A 19,819-nucleotide genomic window follows, 5' to 3' on the forward strand; every position below is an offset into this window, starting at 1 on the left:
GCTTCTCTGAGGTTGGTTAGCCCCACTTTACGCGGTGCGTCACGGTAATCAGCAGCATGACGCCGAAAATCATTCCAGGGTACCATACATTGCGGATGCGGACGCGCTATAAGTGGATTGCGTCGAATCTGATTAAGCCGTTGTCAAGGGTGCTTGGTTCCTTTTCTCCTGCTTAACACGGCGGTTTCCACTCGATAATTTTGCAGCCGCGAACTCCTAGCAAAGAAAACCAACCTCGCAGAACGAGACACGGCCAAGCAGCGGGTAGGGAGTAAAAGCAGACCATCCCTGTTCCTGGATTTGGCAACCAACTAACACGGCATTGCAAAGCCGCGAACCAGAATGTCTCACCTCCAGCAAATGCTCGGCCTGTCGGTCGGGTTGGGGTACGGGGTTTTCGGTGCTGTTGAAATTTGGAAGCCCCAGATAATTGCCGCTCACTTTCTGGCGCTTCCGTTAGAGCCAAGCCAAGAGGCCGATCGAGCAATCTCGCTGCTGGGTCGTTTGCTGGGAGCGAGGGACCTTACAGTCGCGGCTCTGATTTTCGGTTTCTACCACATGGCGCAATACCGTGAGATGGGGAATGTTATCATGGCTGGGACGATCATTTGCTATGCTGATGCCCTAGCCGTCTGGTCGACCAAGGGTCCAGGCCCGTAAGTCGTCCTACAGACCGGCGATGGTGCTGGCGTACTAACTTCTTGCGAACAGAGCACTGCGAATGGCAACCGTGGCAACAGTCTGGACCTGGGTCGGAATGGGCCTCACGTTTGCGGACGACAAATGCCAGGGTCTAAGTGGTCGAGAGATGGGAGTGGGAAGGTGGGGTGCCTGGATCCTTGCAATTGCAGCCCAAGCTGCGTCACTGTTACCGGGCCAAGGATCTTAGAATTGCTTGTTTGTCCCACCTTCATGGTGTGGGGCGATCCCAAGTCAGATGTTGCCCCGCATTGCCAGACCTGTGGCAGGCCACCCAGAGAGTAGGGAGCGTGTCAGTCAGCTGCTTGGTCAACCTGCACTTCTGCCCAACTACAAAAGAGCTCTGTACCCCCTCAATTTCGACTATTCGGTTGGCCTTTGTCAATCTCATCTGCATTCCCATCCAGTCAAATCACACAGACCAAAAAAAACAGTGGTATTCTCGCCATCATGGCCGACAAGGAGAGCACTACTAGCAGCGTTGACGAGACTCCCATCTCGCCCAGCTTGCCCAACACAGCGAGGAGGAACTCTCTAGAGTACCATTTATCACACCGGCCAGAGCGCCAGGAGCTTGTGAACAGTACGTGGCCTTGTCCGGTCTTGGCCGAACCTGGGTAGGTTGGAAATTGGGACCGCTGACCCCAGTACCCCGCGTTTAGGGAACATCCTCCCTGCATCAACAGCCGCCCCGAGTCTCCAGGCACACCAGAAGGAGGTGAGTTGAAGGCCGCCTCTGTTGAAAGGGCTCCACTCAGCTGACCTTGGATCGCTGCGAATAGCTGGAGAGGCACATGCGTGCTGACTCGCTGAACGAAAAGATCGCCCACCGGCCCTCCCCAGAGGCACTGATTAAAGAGGGTGTGCTTCATGAGGATCCCCGCTCGCCCGAGGAGAAATATGCCGAAGCGATTGAAGAGGAGTACGCCAAACGGGAGGGCGGCGCTTGAGGCTTGGTGCTCTGTTGGAGGGTGGTCTTGGACTGCCGCGAGGAACAAGTATAACCGGGTTTTGTTTATTTGCGAGTTCTTACTCAGATAAGCTGTCCCAGAGGCTGTTCCCCTGAATCCGAAGTCTCCAGAGGCGTATTCTTCAGCGTGGGCACGACGAGAGTGTGCCCTTGGAGTACGTAGTGGGGTCTGCTACTGCCGATATTTCACTTACAATCCAAGAGGACAACTAGCGATAGCGAAGGCAATAAAGCTACCGAAAAACCCGTGAGCCTTTGGAAGAAGGTGATTCTGCCTGATTTTGAGGGTTAACATCATCACGCCCCAAATCGCCAATTGGGTGTAAAGGTGCTACCATTCTGCAGCAAAAACGAGTAGGCCGAACCGGCTACTTTAGATGAAAAGCACTTGAGATATGATTGGTCGCGAGTTCTCCGAGACCCGACTCTTTCCAACATGCTCTATCACTTCTGGTACCTCACTCTCACACACCATTTACCTCGAATTGTCGCTCGCTTAGGTAATATTGCACCTATGTGAAAGAGCAACACTGTCCAACAATCCCCATACATCCTTTGTATATCCTTTGTAGGGCCATCTGTAACAATCCCATGCCATTGCCGTTGCCAACTCGCCTACGCCGAGAACCCAGAGAACAAACCACTGACTGAACCAATCCTGCCAATATACATGCACTATGAAAACAACCAAAGATCCCAACCGCTCGGCAATGCTGAACACTTAACCGACTAAGAAAGAAAGAAAAAAAGGAAGAAGAAGACGAAGAAGAAATCCTAGACAAATACCATATTGTTGGAACATCTTATCGCCGGCCGCTGTCGTTGCGGTTGTACGTCTCCCTAGACTGGTAGTCTGACGACCTGGGCTCATCTCTGTCGGGATTGGCCCGGTTGTGGTGCACGATGACCGTGTTCTGTCCTCGGGAATTTGTGACTTCCCTGACCTCGGTGTAGAAATTGGCTGTGGAGAGGTCATCAGTCTCACGATGATCTGCCAAGGGCACATAGAGAACTCACAAGCAGGCCCAGAACGATAGAGCCCTTGAGCAATAGGAGTTTGGTCCGTTGATGAGGAAGCACTCCAAGAAGAAGACGAGGAGGTAGTGTATCTGGGTGCCCGGCCCGAGGAAGAGCCGCTCGTGTAGTCAGCCGAAGGGCGGCTGCCGCTCTGAATAACAACAACACTGCTGCCGTATCTTGAGCTTTGGTACGAGGCCATTGTGGTTTGCTTGAGAAAGAGGGACACTGAAAAAGTGTCTGCAGATGACGGGGTGGGCTGTGGTGACGACTTCTTTTTTCTTCTTTCCCTTTTCCGGGACCCCAGGAGTAACTCGAATGCGTGAATGGGTAGAGAGGGGAAGTGTCATTAAGGGATGGAAATTCAAGAATAAATACTAAAACCATACCGGAGAGCACTTGCTCGGTTTAGCAACATGGGTTACGCCTCAATCGAAGGGGACGAGTTGTGTTGACTGTTGTGACGAGGCATCTTAGCCAGACCGCAACAGCGGCGATGCTAGTTTCGGTCAGTAGGTCCCTAGTGTCCAGGCAGACTGCGAGGCCACTAGGCTATTCGTTGCCTTGTTTCTCATCGCTCATCTGGTTAGGAAACAACCAGGTGGAGCCCACGGGGATGACTCAATTGCGCTCCCGAGCGGTTTCGTCTGCGAACGAAGGGCATGGTGGATGTGAGCCAAGCAGACGCCGTTGGGACTGTGTTGGAAAAGTGGAATGGCGGCCGGATTTCTCGGGGGCTCTTTTGCGTTTCTGCCCCATTTCTAGGCAGCGAAGAGCGCATCGGTGGGCAAAAGAGAGCATGTGGCCAGGCACGAACATCGCAGACGCGACGTTGAACAGGGTTGGCGCAGCCCTGTCTTCCGTCGCCCGTCGCCAGTCCTAGGTGACTCGGTGACTGGGTGTTATGTTGGATCCCATAATAGGTACCGCGCTAGTCAGGCTTCGGTGAAGGCTGGGCTGGCCAGCCAGCATTAACTCCGGAAAGAACCGATTAGCAGGGCGTGGCTCACGTTCTCGCAAACTGCCTGGGCTGGAACCCTCGAGACAGGTTTGGCAATGGCCCAGCACCCTGTGTTCTGCCTGATGGCACTCTGCGCGAAAGGGGTGCTGCTGCCTCCCAAGTGCCCACCAGGGGCGCTTAAACCTGAAGTTTTGGGGCTGAAGAGAGCAGATGACTCATGTCAAACTGTGAGGCACCCTGAGGGAACGCCCCTTTTTAACTTTTGAACAGCCGGGAGGCCGCTGATCTCCTCGGGTGCTTTTGTAAAATCGCATCGCTGACGTGTGATTGGGGAATTAACGCTGCACTGGGCTGATTTGCCGCACGCGTCGTCAAGAAACATGAAATTGGCCCTTTGCAATTTGGGGTTGGGTCCCACCACAGCATGCGTTCGCAGGCTCTTGGCCCCGCCTGCCCTTGCATGACGATTGCTGAAGGGTCCACATACCGCCGAGGTGGCTTCCAGGCTTCCCGCTAGCGAGTGGGCGGTTTACGTGGGGACGGACAATGGACTTTGGGCGAAAGGCGGAGGGAATTTCATGGGACGGTCCGCGGCCCACTGGACCTGCGATTTCGAGTGAATTGTGCTTCTAGGGGTAGCTGCGCCTTTGGAGGCCGACCAGAGGCGTCGGTTCTCGCCTGTCCTTGGCTCGCTTTTCGATTAACTAGCATCAATCTCTCTGCCTTGGCTGCAAGGTACAGTACGGTACTTATACACCTTCGTACTTCATACTGTGTACTGGGCGTACTGGACCCACATGTGCGCTAGCGAGGAACTGTGCGCCCTGAATTTCGTCAGTTTGGTTGCAATCCGGCTGGGCGCGGCATATCGCCCCTTGTCCTCAACTTGCCCCTGCGATATCGATGATCTGGCTGGATCACGCTGCATCGCTTTCTTCCGTCTACCTTTCCGCAACATAGGTCGACCCTACAGCGGCTGCCTATCTCACATTCTCCCACCATGTAAGGAACTTCGACTGCCTCACAATCCAACGTTTATCTGTGTGGTTTACTTACAGAGTTGCCCCATCACAGTTCTGCCCTCTCTCCCAAGATGCAGCGCATCCTGCTCTCGCTCTCCCTGCTCGCCTCAGCGGCTGTCGGTGTCCTCGCCTCGGACGGATTGAAGATTGATGTTACGCTTCCTGTAGAATGCGAGCGAAAGACGCGGAAGGGAGATACGATTGACGTCCATTACCGGGGCACTCTGCAATCCAATGGCCAACAATTCGATGCCAGTTAGTGGGCGGTTGCCCTGACCGTTCGCCCCATATCCCCAGCTCTTACCTACGTGAGGCGGGCGCCGAATTGACGCTAACCCGCGCTCGCTTTTGTCAGGCTACGATCGTGGATCGCCGTTTAGCTTTAAATTGGGCGATCGCATGGTTATCAAGGGGTAAGGCTGATAAAACGTGGTACCTAAAAGGCAGCCGGGTTCTAACGTCGTGCAGCTGGGACGAGGGCCTACTCGATATGTGTATCGGCGAGAAGCGGACCCTGACTGTTGCCCCGAGTTATGGCTACGGGAACCAGGCAATCGGTCCCATTCCCGCGGGATCTACGTTGGGTATGTCCAGTGCGAATGCCCCATCCTGAACAGCGCGTTACTAACAACTTACGTTTGTGCAGTTTTTGAGACCGAGTTGATGGGCATCCAGGGCGTGGCCAAGCCTGAGTCGATTGTTACCAAGTCCGCCACCGATAGCCCTGCCTCTTCGGCGAGCCAGAAGGTGGCCGAGAAGGTGGCTAGTGCGGTGAGCGACGCTGCTGAGGCAGTCAAGACTGTGGTTGCCGACACTGACGACGTCCAAGAGCACAACGAGCTCTGAGATGAAGGATCTCTGAGCTGGTTACAGCGGTAATAGCCGGTTCGGCCAAGGGAACTGAGAACTAGGAGGTAGGGGGCCGTTGCGACGGGCAGCGCGTCGCATAACCAGAATAACCTGTCTTGGAGGCTACCGATTGGCCATCGCAGCTGTTGGTGCAGAGAGATCTTGCCTCTGGCACTCAAAATGCACCGAGCAATTGCTCGCTCCGTTGTAGTTTTGATTTCTGGGGATCCCATCGTTCCACTGCTCAGTGTGTCGCTCACTCTTCTCAGCGCTTTCTAGCCGGTAGCTAGGACGCGCTTCTTCCGTGGTGCGGTCCATTCTGTCCGATGAAAATCACTTGCCCATATCACAGTTTGTCGGGCCTGGTATGTGCTGCAACACCGATGGCCCTGCGATTGCGTTTATGGCCCCCGCGTCGGGACCGTGGCGCTGAAGCTGGGGTAATGATCATCGGTGCGGATTTAGGGCTGAACCGAGAGGGTCTTCGACGACGGGGGTGTGCAAGGAAAGGTGATTTAAGAGATAGAAACGCTCTCACTCGCAGTTTCGACGCCAGGTCCGTTGTGCACTGGAACTCAAAAGAAAAAGCTGGCACAGCGAGAACACACACATAGACCGCCTTGCGGCGCCGAGCCAGTTACCGGTCTCAGCCAGTTTTGTTTGGTGTTGGCTACTGCGCCCCAGGCAACGGTTTCATGCTCACCGCTCACGGTCAAGCTCGTAACGGATTTCAAGCCCCGCAGGGACACTTTGTTCAGCCATCCCTTCCAACGTATTGGTGTCTAGCATCCCCAGAGGGTGTCTAGCCTGGGCAGAGATCGCATTGTACGGTAGCCAGATGCCACATGCGGCTCCTCCCACCAGCAGCATGTTTACTACCGCCGTCAATCATCTGCTCTCTTTTCTCTCCATTGTTCATCTGGTCTGTTTCCCGCGTATGCGACATCGATATGGCCGGCTCGCTCACAAATGCTCACGCGTTATGGTGACGCTTCGGTCCTGGCTTCCGCCTCTGAACTTCATCACCGTTCACTATGCCTACTTCATCGTTGTCTGTTTGGTCACTTCCCTGGTCTTCTGGGGTTCATCGGACCCTGCTTGGAGCATCGGCTACACCGACAGTCTCTTCCTCGTCGTTAGCGCCATGACCGAGGCAGGACTCAACACGGTTAACTTGAGCCAGATGACAACATGTCAGCAAACCATATTGTTTCTCCTGATTGTTTTTGGGAGTTCCATCTGGGTATCCATATGGACTGTTGTGGCGCGCAAGCATGCCTTCGAGAAACGGTTCCAGGACATAGTTCGTGCGGAGCGCATGCGCCGGGCAAGCCGAGGGAGCATACTCACTCTACCAAGACTACAGCAGCTGCTATCGTTTCGAAAGGCTTCGGTAATACCCTCGCCAGAACCTCCCACAGCCATCCAGCAGGGTGAGCTCTTCGACCAAGAAAATATCCTCCCACCCCTTCGGACCAGCCCGGACCCAGCCAGTGCTTCTGACCCTGCTCCCGGCACAGGCTCTACAATGGCAACTGACCGTGGACCTCGTGAGCGGCCTGTGAGCCCTGTCCGTATTGTCTTTGTAGATGAACCCCATCCCAATGCCGCTGCTTCAACAGCAGTCCAGTATCATCCCCAAGAGAACCCGCCCATATGCAGAAGCCGCAGCACCGGGCACGAGCCGGCAGACACGGAAAAGAACGGTTTCAGCATGAGGCACTTCCTCGCAAAAAGATCCGCTGGCAGGAATGCCCGGTTCTACGACTTGACCAGTGAAGAGCGAGAGCATCTCGGCGGGTGCGAGTACCGAGCCCTCAAAATTCTCTCGGTCCTCGTGCCGATTTATTTCATTCTCTGGCAACTCCTCGGCTGTCTCGCTCTGGGCGCCTGGATCCACAACAACCAGCCCGCGACGCCTCTGGAGAACGGGATCAACCCCTGGTGGTTGGGCATATTCAACGGCGTATCGGCGTTCAACAACTCGGGCATGACTCTGCTGGACGCTAACATGATTCCCTTCCAAAACACTCACTTTGTCATCATCACGATGGGATTGCTGATTCTGGCGGGCAACACGGCATACCCAATCTTCTTGAGGCTCATCATCTGGTCGTTCTTAAACCTTGTAGTGGTTGCCACCCAAGAGGACGAATCCTGCGAGCTCAAAGATACGCTCAGGTTCATTTTGCAATACCCTCGCCGTGTCTATACCAATCTATTCCCAGCCCGTCTCAACTGGTGGCTGCTTTTCATGCTCTTCCTGCTGAACGGGATCGACTGGGTTGCGTTTGAGTTGCTCAATCTCGGTAACCCTGCCATTGAGAGCATCCCCCGCGATTCCCGCGTGCTGGATGGACTGTTTCAGGCCCTAGGTACGTTTTCGCCCGTCTCATTTGCGCCGTTGCACGATGGATCCCCCCCGTGTGCTGACCTGTCCTTGTAATGTAGCCGTCCGTTCCGGGGGCTTCTACATCGTCCCCATGACGTCGGTCTACATCGGCCTGCAGGTGCTCTACGTGATCATGATGTACATTTCCGTGTACCCCGTAGTGATCACGATGCGGCATTCCAACGTCTATGAAGAGCGGTCGCTGGGCATCTACGCCGAGGACGAGCTTGCCAACACGGACGATCCCGAAGCGGGAAGAGGTGGTCCCGCCTCAGCGCACTCCCGCCGCCTCGACCACCACAGCATCAGCGGCAACAGCCTAACCACCACCCTCAGTCGAGCCCTCCGCGGCACCCTCACCTGGCACGGCGTCGGCGCCCGGCGTCCCCCCAAAGAGCGAGGTATCGCCACTCCTGAATCACCTATCAGCTTCATCAGCCAACAGATCCACGGCCAGCTAGCCCACGACATCTGGTGGCTCGTCCTCGCGATCCTCGTCATCGTGACCATCTGCACGAGCCACTTCCTCGCCGACCCGGTTAGCTTCAGCGTCTTCAACGTCATCTTCGAGGTCGTCTCGGCGTACGGCTGCGTCGGCATCAGCGTCGGGACACCGCGCGGCGCGTACAGCTTCTGCGGGTCTTGGCCCGTCGCTGCTAAGCTGGTGCTCTGCGCCGTCATGATCCGCGGCCGCCACCGCGGCCTCCCCGTCGCGCTGGACCGCGCCGTGCGCTTGCCCGGGGAGGAGCTGCACGAGGAGGAGGAGGAGGACCACCGGATTCAGCGGAGCCTTACGAATCGGAGGGTTAGTGCTGAGGGGTAGGTGCGGTCGGCCTGGGGGTTAGTGCCTTGGGATTAATCCGAACTAGCACTGCTTCGTATAGCGAGGCGTTTTGGGGTATTCTCTGTTGTTATGGACATGACTTGGGACGATACAATATAGACAAGGGGGCTAGAGACCAATCATCCAGCTATAGACGGTCATAACAATTAATGGTTAGTGGTTGCGAAATCGCAACTAGCAGATGCAAATCTTGTGTGGTATTCCTAACATCATTCAATCATGGACGCAATCCTTATCTATCCGCCCCAAGTCTACCCAAAACAAAGCTTCTTCTGCTTAGGATCTGCTACTCCGGGTGGCCTTCCCCTTTTCTTTTCCTTGACCTTTTTAGCCTCGGGGGTAGTTTTGCCATGCGCCTGCTGTGTGGCTGCCTCCTGCTGGACGGTGTCCCGGATGGCCTGACGTGACAAGCAGAGATCGATATGCTCATTGAACTGCTTCTCGTTGGCGGCTTGCGGTCGGGCACAAACCGGACAATCCCACCATTCCTCCTCGGCTGTCGTGCTGGGCTCCTTCGTGGGATTGGGTACAATTTCTTTCCCATGTTTGTGATAAGATGGGCTGCGCCGGGCGCTCGGGTCATGGTCGGCGTCAACTTCCCCCTCTCGGGAATGCTCTGTTCCCTCGTCGTCGGCCGTCCTGTTCTCAGTGCCATTGCCTGCCGCTGTTGAGTCGCCAGACTCAGACCTGAGCGGCCTCAGCCCAAAGAAAGCTCGCGTGTCTGGCTTTTTTGTGCTGACAAGATGGGTGCACCTCAGGCCCATCAGGCGCAGCTTCAGACCGGGAATTTCATGCTGCAGCTTGACCAGCATCGGCAACGAGTAGTTGTATAGGTCATCAGCTAGACACACGGCTTTTGGTGTTGCGACCTGGCGCGTCAGAACCTCGTATGTGTGCAGTTTTACCTTGAGGCAGAGCGTGCGTCCCTTGCATTCTGCCTTCCGCATATCCACCTCCAATTCCTCAGCGGTCTTCCGGAGCTTTTCACGCAGCTGGGCCGGGTCGTCCATGTCCCGAAACGTGCTCTCGGTGCCAACGCTCTTGCGCTCGTACTCTTCGGCGGGCTGCACATTCGTCCGTCCCAAGCCCAGATAGCAGCGGAGGAGGAACTCGTAAGTTTTCTCACCAAAGAGCTGGTCCAGGTACTGCCGCTGCGCGTAGATGTCACCGCAGGTTTTGACACCCACAGCTGCCAACTCGCGCTCTAGGACGCGCCCAATGCCGTTGACCTTGCGGCAGGGGAGGTTGCGCATGAAGGCCATAATAGCGTTGCGCTCGCGTGGTAGGACGAACTGCCCATTGGGCTTGTTCATGTTGGAACAAATCTTGGCAAGCCGGGCATTCGCCGCTATGCCAGCCGACACGGTGATATGTGTCTTTTCGTGTATCTCCCTCCTCATCTGGGAGACGGCTTCGGTGGGGTCCATGTCATGTTCGGCACAGTACTCGGTAATGTTGAGGTAAGCTTCGTCGATGCTGGCGCTCTCAAACCTTGGGTCGTAGTCGGCTAAGATCTCGCGCACTTCGGACGCCTTCGCAATGTACTTGTCAAAGTTAAGTGGGAGAAGAATCAAATCGGGACAAAGCTTCTTGGCCACGAATCCGGCCATACCGCTCCGGCACCCGAACTTTCGCGCGACATAGTTACATGTGGTCAGAACGCCGCCTCCTACGGCGAAGGGGACATCCTTCAGCTCGGGTCGGTCCAGCTGCTCCACAGCGGCATAGAAAGCGTCGCAGTCGATGTGCACAATGTACTGCGTTAGGTCGCGCGAGAGCTCCAGTTGGGCAAGCAGATTATCGGCTGCGCGGAGCTCGCGGGAAAGGTCGAGGGTTTCGAGCCGGCGCTTCCTGGCGAGGATATCGTCGATCTTTGCAGTCAGGAACTTGTCCCTCTCCTCCTCGCGGTTGAAGAACTTGGAGCCCTTAGAGGCGTTGTAGATGATCTCGGAGACCTGCGAGCACGCACCAGTAACATATTAGCGAAAAATAAAAAAAGGTAATCCTAGCGGGCGTAGGGGGTGGTGCCTTTGACTGGTCGACCGAGTCCTGGCCGGCCTTCGTTAGAGATGGACCAAGCAGAGAGTACTTGAGGGATGCATGTTCGGCAGCCGCATCGGCTTCGCTTCGCTCGCCATCCGACGGCCCTGTCTCGTTGGTCGCCTGCTGCCCCTCCAGGGTCATACTGGGACGTCGATTTGGAGAGGTATGCTGAGTCTCGGCCCAAAGGCAACTCTGAGATTCATGATAGAATAGCGGTGATAGGAACCTGTGTCATTGGTAGAGATGCGTATTGGCATGCGATTTCGTGGGAGTTGGGGTGGGCGTAAGCCGTGAATGCAATGCAACGTGACGCGACGCGATTGTGTCTTGGACCCCAGCGCCAAATCACGGGGTGCCAAAGCCAACTGTGCGGGACTTATGCACTTATTGCGGCGTAATTAACCGATATGATATGTATTTTGCCAATGTTGGCCAATGCCTTGGCGTTATACGGGAGGCTGCTATGACAACTGCAATTTCTCCACTGCCTAACTCTCTACGAGCAAACCGTCCGTTCATTCGCAGAGGGCAAAGGAGGCCGTTTGCAATTGTAAGATCACTGGCAGGAAAAGCTCTCGGGAACATTCGGATCGCCGCTACCGCGGTACGTCTGCGTCTTTGGATAAGGGCAGAGCGGCCGCTGCCTCAGCACCCCTGAACTTGGATTCGCCGCGCTCTTCCATGTCGTCGCCACGATCTCATCAACCGCAGTGCCGTTCTCGACCCATGCCATCAATGCTAGCAAGGCATCATGCCGGGCGTCTTCGTAGCCAGGGGTCGAGTAAGTTGCGGTACCGAGTCGCCCATGTGAACCGGGTCCGGCGAAATACCACGGCGCGTCGACCACGGTGCCACTAACGTGCTGCAAGCCAGGCACCAGGAAATATCGAAACCAGCTCTGTAAAGTATCAATGCCTCCCATCGAGTCCGCCACGCGTTGATATAGGACGTCTGAGCTCCGTTGAGGGATCAGACCATCGGATATGCCGTGGTATAATAAAATCTTTCCTCCGCGCTGCTTAAGCGGCGATAGATCATAGTCCACGACCGTGCTGTTCCCAGGGTCTGCTGCGTCGGCTTGCCATACGATGCTGTCATTGAATTGTGTCCAGTTCCAGCTGGGGTCGTTGTACAGGAAGTACTGTATGTACCCATCCCCAAGGTTGCTGGGGGCCGGCCCGCCAAGAAGAAAGCCCCATTGCGCTTCAGAACTAACTTCGAGCCCAGGGAACGCGAACTTTCCCTCAGCATGGTAGTCGCTGTAGACATCCAACACAGTCTGTGCCTGTTCTTCGGCTAGACACGCCGACGAGTTGGCCCCTGGCGAACTGCACAGCAACGGGTCCAGGGTAAAGTTGCACTTGTGCGGTTGGCTGACGATGCCGTCTTTGAGACCATCGATGGCGTCGCACTGGTGAATGACTTCCTCGGCAATGATGTTAAAGAGCGAGGCATCGACATGCTTCCTGTCCGACGTGGGAAGGTTACGTGTGGCAACCCAGGTGGTCCAAGTCTGTAGGTGACTTGTGTACCAAGCCGGAGCACCGACGATGAGCCCATCGAAGCTTTCTGGCGAGATAGATGCTTCCTTTAAGCCCTGCCGCCCGCCGGTTGAGGCGCCAGAGTAGTACGAGTACGTGATGTTCGTTCCGTAGTACGTCTCAGCCATTGACTTGCCCAACGTAACTGAGCCGTGCATGGCGCGATAGCCCCAGTCCTTCTTTCTCTCCTCGTTATGCAGCGCCCAGCTCAAGTCATTGTTGGTTGCGTTGTGGCCTGTATCAGTTGAGACGGCGGCATGCCCGTAACGCACCCCAGCCCCCATATCGAGCCAATTGATGCCGCCTTGGAAACCCCCGTTCCCTACCGCTAGGAACCTCGTGTTCCACTCGGCAGGTAGGAAGATGCCGAACCGGTAGTTAGAGATGGCCGAGCTCGAGACGTTGACAACCACAGCACATAACTCGGGCAGGTTTGTGGGAGAGATGGGATATGCGGGATTTGCGCTGCCTTCGCCGAACTGGCCGCCGTCGGCAACAGAAACAGCCGAAACCACCTGGGCAGAGGGTGGAAGGACGTCATCGAAACTGTCAGGCGAACAGGGTTTGATGGCGGCAGACAGCGCCAGCTGCGCTGCCATGCTATAAACAGCCGCCACAATCTTCATACTCCAGAGAGACAGCAATGCGAGGAATGCTGGGCGGGCAACTTGAAGCCATCCTACAGTAGAGCCCGCAAGGAAACGAGGGGGCGACGAGGGTATAAGTTTCCAGTGGTATGTGTTTGTTATTTTCCCCTCGTTTCGGCAAGCCTTGAGATAGATGAAGCGGCAGGGGAAGGGTAGTTAACTCCGCTTGCCGTACTGACGATAATTTCTCCGCACCGCACTCTCGGTAGATGGTCCGGGAGTGCTATTGCCATTTGGGAAAATACCACTGTAACTGCGAACTTGGCTAGTGATTGGTACTACCGATCACCGTCTTGGATATTCCCTTCTGTCATCAAAGAAAGTATCTTTGTGCCCGCATTACCCGTCCCGGGCCGAGCTCTGTCAAGCTGCATAGCTGTAGCCATTGTTGATAGAATCCATCCCAAAAATTGCACCGTGTAAAGTAAGCACCTCCGTCATACTCTGTCTGCAATCTAGAATAGGTGCACTGTCCGCCGGCCGATTCAGGATATGAGAGTCGAGAGCGAGTTGGAAGTTGCAGGGATGGAGTTGAGGACATTTGGGGGTTAGATGTGTGCACTAGCTGTGCTTAGCCACTCTGTCGCTCGAGTACCTCAAAGTACTCGCTGGCCCGTGCGCTTATCTATCTGATGCAGCGCCAACGCTTTAAATTTGTATCTTACACTTGCACCTGTATCCTGACGTAACGTGAAAGCTCCCTGCTGCCTTGGCTTACGCGAAGAGCACGGGCCGCCACTTTAAGTTTCGCGTCTCCTAGCGCGGCACGGACGCGCCGTACCCTCCAAGCATTGCCAGTCTTCCACCCCTCAATTGGTGTCAGCTTTTCCCATCATTGGCCACGCAAGCATCCAAGAAACGCCAAACCATTGTGTCGTGTGCCGTTTTGTTTGTGACTTATACACGACACAGCATTGTCCTTGAAATATCAATTGGTCATTCCAACCTTTCCATTATCTTTATCCAAGAGACACCATCTCTCATCGTCAAGATGTTCCTCAAGCGCAAGAGATCCGACTCGGAGCTGTCGTCTGGGTCTTCTACCTTCTCATCCATGCTGCGGCCAGACAGCAACAGCTTCAATTTCAATGCTATATTAGCAATGGACACAAGCAGGCGGGGTTTCTTCTCGCCCCGGCTCCCCATGCCCTCCCACCTACCCAGCCGTACCATGAAGCGCTTCCGCGACAATCGACCTTCCGACGCGGAGGTCCACCGTAAGTCTGCTCAAGAGCCCTGCCAGCCCACCCTACAGCAAGCAGGCGTTAATTCAAGCACCAGAACACACCTTAAACCTTCTCTACTCAGCCCAGCACCACCATCATCCCCAACAGCCGCAATCACCCCCACCCGTGAACCCCGCGACCCCTATCCAACCACAGGCCAATACCCAAGCCCAGCGCTGCGGCGGCAGTGGCCAACAGCGCTCCCTGCACGCCTTCTGGGACCTGCCCCGCTCATCGGCCGCCTCAACGAGCAGCGCGAGCTCCGCCGCGTCCTCGCCAGACCCTTCTCCTTCTGCAGTCGTAGGCCGTGACAGGCCGTTGTCAACAACTTGTGAAGACTGTGGCGCATGGCTGCGGGGCAGTGGCGGCAACGTCGACGCTTGCAACGACGACGTAATGATGGACGTAGTTGTTGATGATGGTGGCTACGGCGGGTTTGGGTCATTGGACGGAGACGACCATACGTGCGGCGCGTGCGGGAAGGCGGTTTGCTTCAGTTGCTCGGTCAGTAACCTGGGAGAGCATCGGCGCTGTTTGGTCTGCGCCGGACGGGTGGAATGGGGAGCGGGCTAGGGGACGGGGTGCCGTGCGAGGTGAGAGAGAGAGGGGTGTTTGGGGTCTATGGTGTTAGGGGAAGCTTGAGATGGGTAATCTGCCCGCGGGCGCTGTTGGGATACCCGGTTGGATTTGGCTGATGTGGTGGAGTTGGGCGTTTGGAGTTGGCTATTTCAGATGGAGGGAGAGTCGTAGTGACGCCGCATTGATGTTTCGGTTTGGGTTATCTCATCGCACAGCTGGAGATGTGCAGCTGTTTGCCATTATAAAGGATGACAACATGCCTTCGATATGCACGTGTTCAGCAGCCCGTGTGACCCCTATTAGCGACATCAGTTGCTAAGGTGTGCAATCGGAACCAACCTGAAGAGTTGTGAGTGATGTCACAGCGCTGCACGAATTCGGGTAGGTAGCTTGGAGTGCGGGGCACATGGTGTTCAACTACCCCGCTTCAACCTCCTGCCCCTCGATCGAGCTTCCGAGCCATTCTTCGTTCGAGAACATTGGGCGAAACTGACATTCATTAATCGTAGATTTCAGGTCCCCGGCCGCAACGCCCTCGCGAAGTCAAGATGGGAACACGGGAGGCTAGTCACGCCGGATCTTGGTACGAGGATGATGCTAGGGAGCTCTCCTCTCAGCTCGACGAGTTTCTGGACAGCGTGCCGACAACATTAGACGACAGTGGCCTCCCGATTCCAGGCGCGAGGGTCATAATTGCCCCGTAAGTCAAGGCATTACACATTGTCTTTCAGAGTGTTTCCTCATCTTTCGGCAGGCATGCAGGGTACTCGTATTCCGGACCCTGCGCGGCCTGGGCTTACAAGGCCCTCGACCTCAGCGCGGCGAAACGGGTCTTTGTTCTCGGACCCTCTCACACCTACTATTTACGCGGATGTGCCCTCACCACGTTCGAGAAGTACGCGACTCCGTTCGGAGACCTCATTGTGGACAAGGCCACGACATCGGAACTGAGGCAGACTGGCCGGTTCTCGGACATGCCGACTCGCAGGGACGTGGACGAGCACTCCCTCGAAATGCACCTTCCGTACCTGTGGAAGAGACTCGAGCAGACTTTTGGTAGCGACAGCAGCAAATTTCCCCACATCGTCCCCATTCTCATTGGTGATGGCTCCGTGGAAGAAGAGAAGTCTTTTGGAGATCTCCTCTCGCGGTACCTAATGGACCCGGAAACCGCCTGGATCGTCTCGTCTGATTTCTGTCATTGGGGCTCACGGTTCAGCTACCGACCCGAATTCTGCGACGGCCTGATCCGGGACCTAGATGCGCCGAGGTCTAAGGGCTCGAAACATGAGGTCCTGAAAGTCAGGCCGGATTGGGGCGAGCTGGCTGATAAACCCGAAGGGCCTGAGATCCACGACGTCATAAAAGTGCTAGACCAGATGGCCATGGACGCGGTCGAATCGGGCATACATCACGAATTCTACAAGGTGCTTAAAGATACTAACAACACCGTTTGTGGGCGGCATCCAATTGGGGTTGTCATGGCCGCGCTGGAAGCGCTTGCCAAGGGCGGGCAGGAGGACGGGAAGGGCAAGTTCAAGTTTGTTCAGTACCAGAGGAGCAATTTGGTCAAGAAGCAGTGGGATTTCAGTGTGAGCTACGCCTCGGCCTACGCTGTTGTCTGAAGCACATGGAAATGAGCCAGGCATGATGCCGACGATATGGGCGCCAAAAAAGCCTTAGCTCATGTATTTGGCCGCATGAAGAACCGGGAGTCGAGCTGCTCGGCAGAACGCCATTGCTGAATCAGAATCTCGTTGCTCCTGATTTATCTGGTGACAATTGACCCGAGACGCGTAGGTAATGTAAACTGCGGCGGCCGGAAAGCCGGAGGTCTATCAAACGTCATCCCGATCTTTGCAAGGCGCCATTCTGCAGTGTCAGCAGCACGGTTGACAGTTACACCGCACAGTGGAACGGTGCTGCATTGACCGTCTCCGCTATCCTTTGGAGGTGCGTCAAACCGGCCGCGGATCTTTGCGATGGCCTATAATGTGAGGCCCATCGCGGATCCGACCATGACGGCTGTTTCCTGCCGTCCTACGCGGCCGTGAACGGCATGAGGTCGCGTTTCGAACTTTCCGAAGTGGACGTTATTTCTATGTTCCTAAATAACAGAAAGTCCGGATGACAGATCAGAGCCGGGACGGCTTCCCACGGTGGGGCAGCAGGTCCCAGCCTGGCCTGAGCTGACGTTCGCGAAGCACGCCTTGCCAGGACTAGGGGGTCTGGGCGGATGCAGGACAACGCATTCGCTGAAGGAACGGAAACTGGCCAGGAAGAGAGGAGAAATCTCCCTCAGGATCTGGCGGTCCCTCCGTCTAGCGAATATGTCCATTCGCTCGCTCTGACTTAATTTACATTTTCCGTGCAGCATATCCTATCCTTTGACCCCACAGCATCTGAACCAGTGGTTGTGCCTGGCGATCGCTGTTCTGAAACACCTTCTGTTGCTGGGTCTGGCCCGGACATGGGTTTTAAGCCGCCTCTTGCCCAAAGCTGGGTGGTTTCGTAACAGGCCAAGCGCGACGCACATCGCCCCGGCGGGTCTGCAAATCCCCACCCGTTAAGCTGAACATCGACGCCCAGCCACCGGCCGTGATTCACTCGCGATTCAGACCCTGCACAAGACCCTGAATCCCTGGCTCTGAGGAGGTCTTTTCACCAACCCCAGCCGAGTGTTACCCTCTGGTTTCGCCCTGGAACGTGGTGCATTGAACGAGAGCAAAGCGTGACAGCACAGCAAAAGGGAGCAATTGCACCTAGCACAGGCTCTTTGATGACCGCGCCACAACCCCCCTAACCTCATTTGGGTCAACTGCCTCCTGAGGATCCGACGGCCCTCATTTACGAGGCTGCGCCCTCCACACTTTTCATTTTCCGCGAACCTCTTTCCCATTTCCGGTTTGCGTTTTCCTTTCGGCCGCTCCAATTCTTGAAAATTTAGGCTCTATACAAAAGCATCACCGAGTATAGCTGATTTCTGTCGACCGCCCCGGTGCCTTCTCTATCACACGCACGAAAGTCTCCACCAGGAGCGCGTCAAGCGCCTCAACCCGACAAGATGAGTGTAAGCTGTTTCTATCACTTCGCACGGTTGGAAAGACGTGTTCCTAACCATGCATTAGTACGGCGGGTATAATAACTCGTACAATTCGTACAACAATGGCGGCGGTGGCAACAGGTATGCGAAGTTCCGACCTGACCAGTTCGCCCTCTGCTGCGATTATACACCGCAGGTAGTCTGACAAGAGTTGTGCTAGGGGATACGGTGCCGACCCTTTCCATGACCGAAATGCTGCGGGATACGGCGGTGAGTTAGGATCAATTAATTCCGCATGGCGTGAATTGTTTCTAATGCGGATTACGAACAGCCGGGACCGTCGAGATGTCGTCGTTCAACCAAAACAATCAGCAGTCGATCCTCCAAAAATGCACAGAAATCGGCAAGGGGATCAGCGATGTCGAGAGTAAACTCGACAGGCTCCGCCAGTTACAAATCCGGACACTCAGCGAATCCGATACATCGGACGACTCGACAACCAAGCGGCAGCTCAACGCGTTGACGCAGGAGATAATGGACCAGTACAGGGCATTGACCGACCGAGTCCGGGAGGTCAAGTCAGACCCCGAGAGCCAGAATGCCCGGTATGCGTCACAGGTCGGCTTGGTCGAGAAGCGGCTCAGATCCGCGATTCAGTCATATCAACAGAAGGAGTCGGCGTACCATCAAGACATGCGGGAGAGGGTGGAGCGCCAGTTCCGCATTGTGCGTCCAGATGCCACCGAAGAGGAAGTCCGCCAAGCCGTGGAGGACAGCAACACTCAGGTCTTCTCGCAGGCGCTCATGCGCAACAATCGCCAGGCCCAGGCCACCGAGGTTCTCGGCGCCGTCAGGCAGCGCCACCAGGAAATGCTGGAAATTGAGAGAAGATTGGGAATGCTCATGAACCTCCTCGAAGATATGCAGGTACTGCTGGCTAAGCAGGAGGTGACGGTCATGGCGATCGACCAACAAGCCGAGCAGGCCGCGGGGGATATGGTCAAGGCGAACGAGGAACTCGTGGTGGCCGTCGACACTGCGAGGAAGACTCGCAAGAAGAAGTGGATCTGCCTAGGCATCTGTGGTATGTTTTCAGTGAATAGGATGACATTAGTTTTGCTCCTTGACTAATTTTGCGATTTTAGTTGCCATTGTTGTTATTATTGTCGTTGCCGTGGTTGCCTATATAATGGTCAACCGCGCTGCGAACGGCGGAGGCGGCGGCGGCGGTGGTGGTGGTGGTGGTGGCGGTGGGGATAACAATAACAATAACAACAACAACAACAACGGCAACGGCAACGGCAACGGCAACGGTAACGGCAACACCGATACCAGCGGCGCCAGTGGCAGTCAGAAGCGAAGCCTCTTCCAACGAGACGTACTGGCCGATCTCCAGATGAACACGGACCGCGCTGTCAAAATCGCAAGCGAGAAACCCGTAGCTCGTTCCGCTGGCGCCGACATTCTCCCCCTCACATCCGTCTCTAGACGACGTGTCTCCAGGATACAGGGCGCGGTCGTTGGGAAGCGGTTTGTTGTTGATTGGGACGATGGCGCCGACCCCACTGGCACTAGCAATTGAGCGACATGTGGCCGGGGCCCTCCGTATCTTGACTTGCCTGCCGCTTCCTCATTAAGCATGGGTTTCGTCAGCGCGAGTGGATACTCCGGGGTTAGCATGTATTACTCATGCGCACTACGAATGGCGCCTGTTGCCTATCTATAGATTATCTTCCAAGGAGACCGCTGTTTCTGGCTGGTTTTCCGCCGTGGATTAGTTTGATTACGCTGGGAAGCTGTGCGTTGGTCAGGCGTTATTTTGGTCTAAGACACAGACGTACGTTTTCTTGTCAGTTGGACCTCCACACGGCGCTGTCTGCTTGGTTGGATTGTTGGTTTGGTTTCTTTTTCCCTGGACAAGTCCTTAGCATTGCGTGTCGTCGGCAAGATATCAGGCGTTTCAGGGGTAGCGACAGCTTTCTGATT

The 19,819-nt window shown here is 55.6% G+C and overlaps 9 protein-coding genes across 9 annotated transcripts; 7 read left to right on the top strand and 2 right to left on the bottom strand.

Moving 5' to 3' along the window:
• Positions 1 to 360: 360 nt before the first annotated feature.
• MFIFM68171_07527 (uncharacterized protein) lies at positions 361 to 889 on the top strand (the record flags this gene model as incomplete). The annotated part of the gene is made up of 2 exons (XM_071062947.1): positions 361 to 656; positions 712 to 889. 2 exons carry the CDS (start codon positions 361 to 363, stop codon positions 887 to 889), a joined length of 474 nt encoding a protein of 157 aa, XP_070919048.1.
• Positions 890 to 1,149: 260 nt separating this feature from the next.
• Positions 1,150 to 1,649, top strand: MFIFM68171_07528 (Rpel repeat protein; the record flags this gene model as incomplete). The annotated part of the gene is made up of 3 exons (XM_071062948.1): positions 1,150 to 1,282; positions 1,362 to 1,417; positions 1,482 to 1,649. The coding sequence occupies 3 exons, from the start codon at positions 1,150 to 1,152 to the stop codon at positions 1,647 to 1,649; spliced, it is 357 nt and encodes a 118-aa protein (XP_070919049.1).
• Positions 1,650 to 4,740: 3,091 nt separating this feature from the next.
• On the top strand, positions 4,741 to 5,515 carry FPR2_2 (Peptidyl-prolyl cis-trans isomerase fpr2; the record flags this gene model as incomplete). Its single annotated transcript, XM_071062949.1, has 4 exons — positions 4,741 to 4,924; positions 5,025 to 5,082; positions 5,138 to 5,253; positions 5,316 to 5,515. 4 exons carry the CDS (start codon positions 4,741 to 4,743, stop codon positions 5,513 to 5,515), a joined length of 558 nt encoding a protein of 185 aa, XP_070919050.1.
• A 940-nt stretch (positions 5,516 to 6,455) lies between these two features.
• MFIFM68171_07530 (uncharacterized protein) lies at positions 6,456 to 8,733 on the top strand (the record flags this gene model as incomplete). The annotated part of the gene is made up of 2 exons (XM_071062950.1): positions 6,456 to 7,893; positions 7,970 to 8,733. The coding sequence occupies 2 exons, from the start codon at positions 6,456 to 6,458 to the stop codon at positions 8,731 to 8,733; spliced, it is 2,202 nt and encodes a 733-aa protein (XP_070919051.1).
• A 272-nt stretch (positions 8,734 to 9,005) lies between these two features.
• On the bottom strand, positions 9,006 to 10,938 carry MFIFM68171_07531 (uncharacterized protein; the record flags this gene model as incomplete). Its single annotated transcript, XM_071062951.1, has 2 exons — positions 9,006 to 10,709; positions 10,783 to 10,938. 2 exons carry the CDS (start codon positions 10,936 to 10,938, stop codon positions 9,006 to 9,008), a joined length of 1,860 nt encoding a protein of 619 aa, XP_070919052.1.
• Positions 10,939 to 11,353: 415 nt separating this feature from the next.
• Positions 11,354 to 12,937, bottom strand: MFIFM68171_07532 (uncharacterized protein; the record flags this gene model as incomplete). Its single annotated transcript, XM_071062952.1, has 1 exon — positions 11,354 to 12,937. The coding sequence occupies one exon, from the start codon at positions 12,935 to 12,937 to the stop codon at positions 11,354 to 11,356; it is 1,584 nt and encodes a 527-aa protein (XP_070919053.1).
• Positions 12,938 to 13,976: 1,039 nt separating this feature from the next.
• On the top strand, positions 13,977 to 14,784 carry MFIFM68171_07533 (uncharacterized protein; the record flags this gene model as incomplete). Its single annotated transcript, XM_071062953.1, has 2 exons — positions 13,977 to 14,202; positions 14,267 to 14,784. The coding sequence occupies 2 exons, from the start codon at positions 13,977 to 13,979 to the stop codon at positions 14,782 to 14,784; spliced, it is 744 nt and encodes a 247-aa protein (XP_070919054.1).
• A 554-nt stretch (positions 14,785 to 15,338) lies between these two features.
• MFIFM68171_07534 (uncharacterized protein) lies at positions 15,339 to 16,415 on the top strand (the record flags this gene model as incomplete). The annotated part of the gene is made up of 2 exons (XM_071062954.1): positions 15,339 to 15,490; positions 15,545 to 16,415. The coding sequence occupies 2 exons, from the start codon at positions 15,339 to 15,341 to the stop codon at positions 16,413 to 16,415; spliced, it is 1,023 nt and encodes a 340-aa protein (XP_070919055.1).
• Positions 16,416 to 17,854: 1,439 nt separating this feature from the next.
• On the top strand, positions 17,855 to 19,415 carry MFIFM68171_07535 (uncharacterized protein; the record flags this gene model as incomplete). Its single annotated transcript, XM_071062955.1, has 5 exons — positions 17,855 to 17,860; positions 17,919 to 17,974; positions 18,054 to 18,103; positions 18,165 to 18,917; positions 18,979 to 19,415. The coding sequence occupies 5 exons, from the start codon at positions 17,855 to 17,857 to the stop codon at positions 19,413 to 19,415; spliced, it is 1,302 nt and encodes a 433-aa protein (XP_070919056.1).
• Positions 19,416 to 19,819: the final 404 nt, after the last annotated feature.

This window comes from Madurella fahalii, assembly GCF_045866475.1.
Source record: "Madurella fahalii IFM 68171 DNA, scaffold_4, whole genome shotgun sequence".
Lineage (NCBI taxonomy): Eukaryota > Fungi > Ascomycota > Sordariomycetes > Sordariales > Madurella > Madurella fahalii.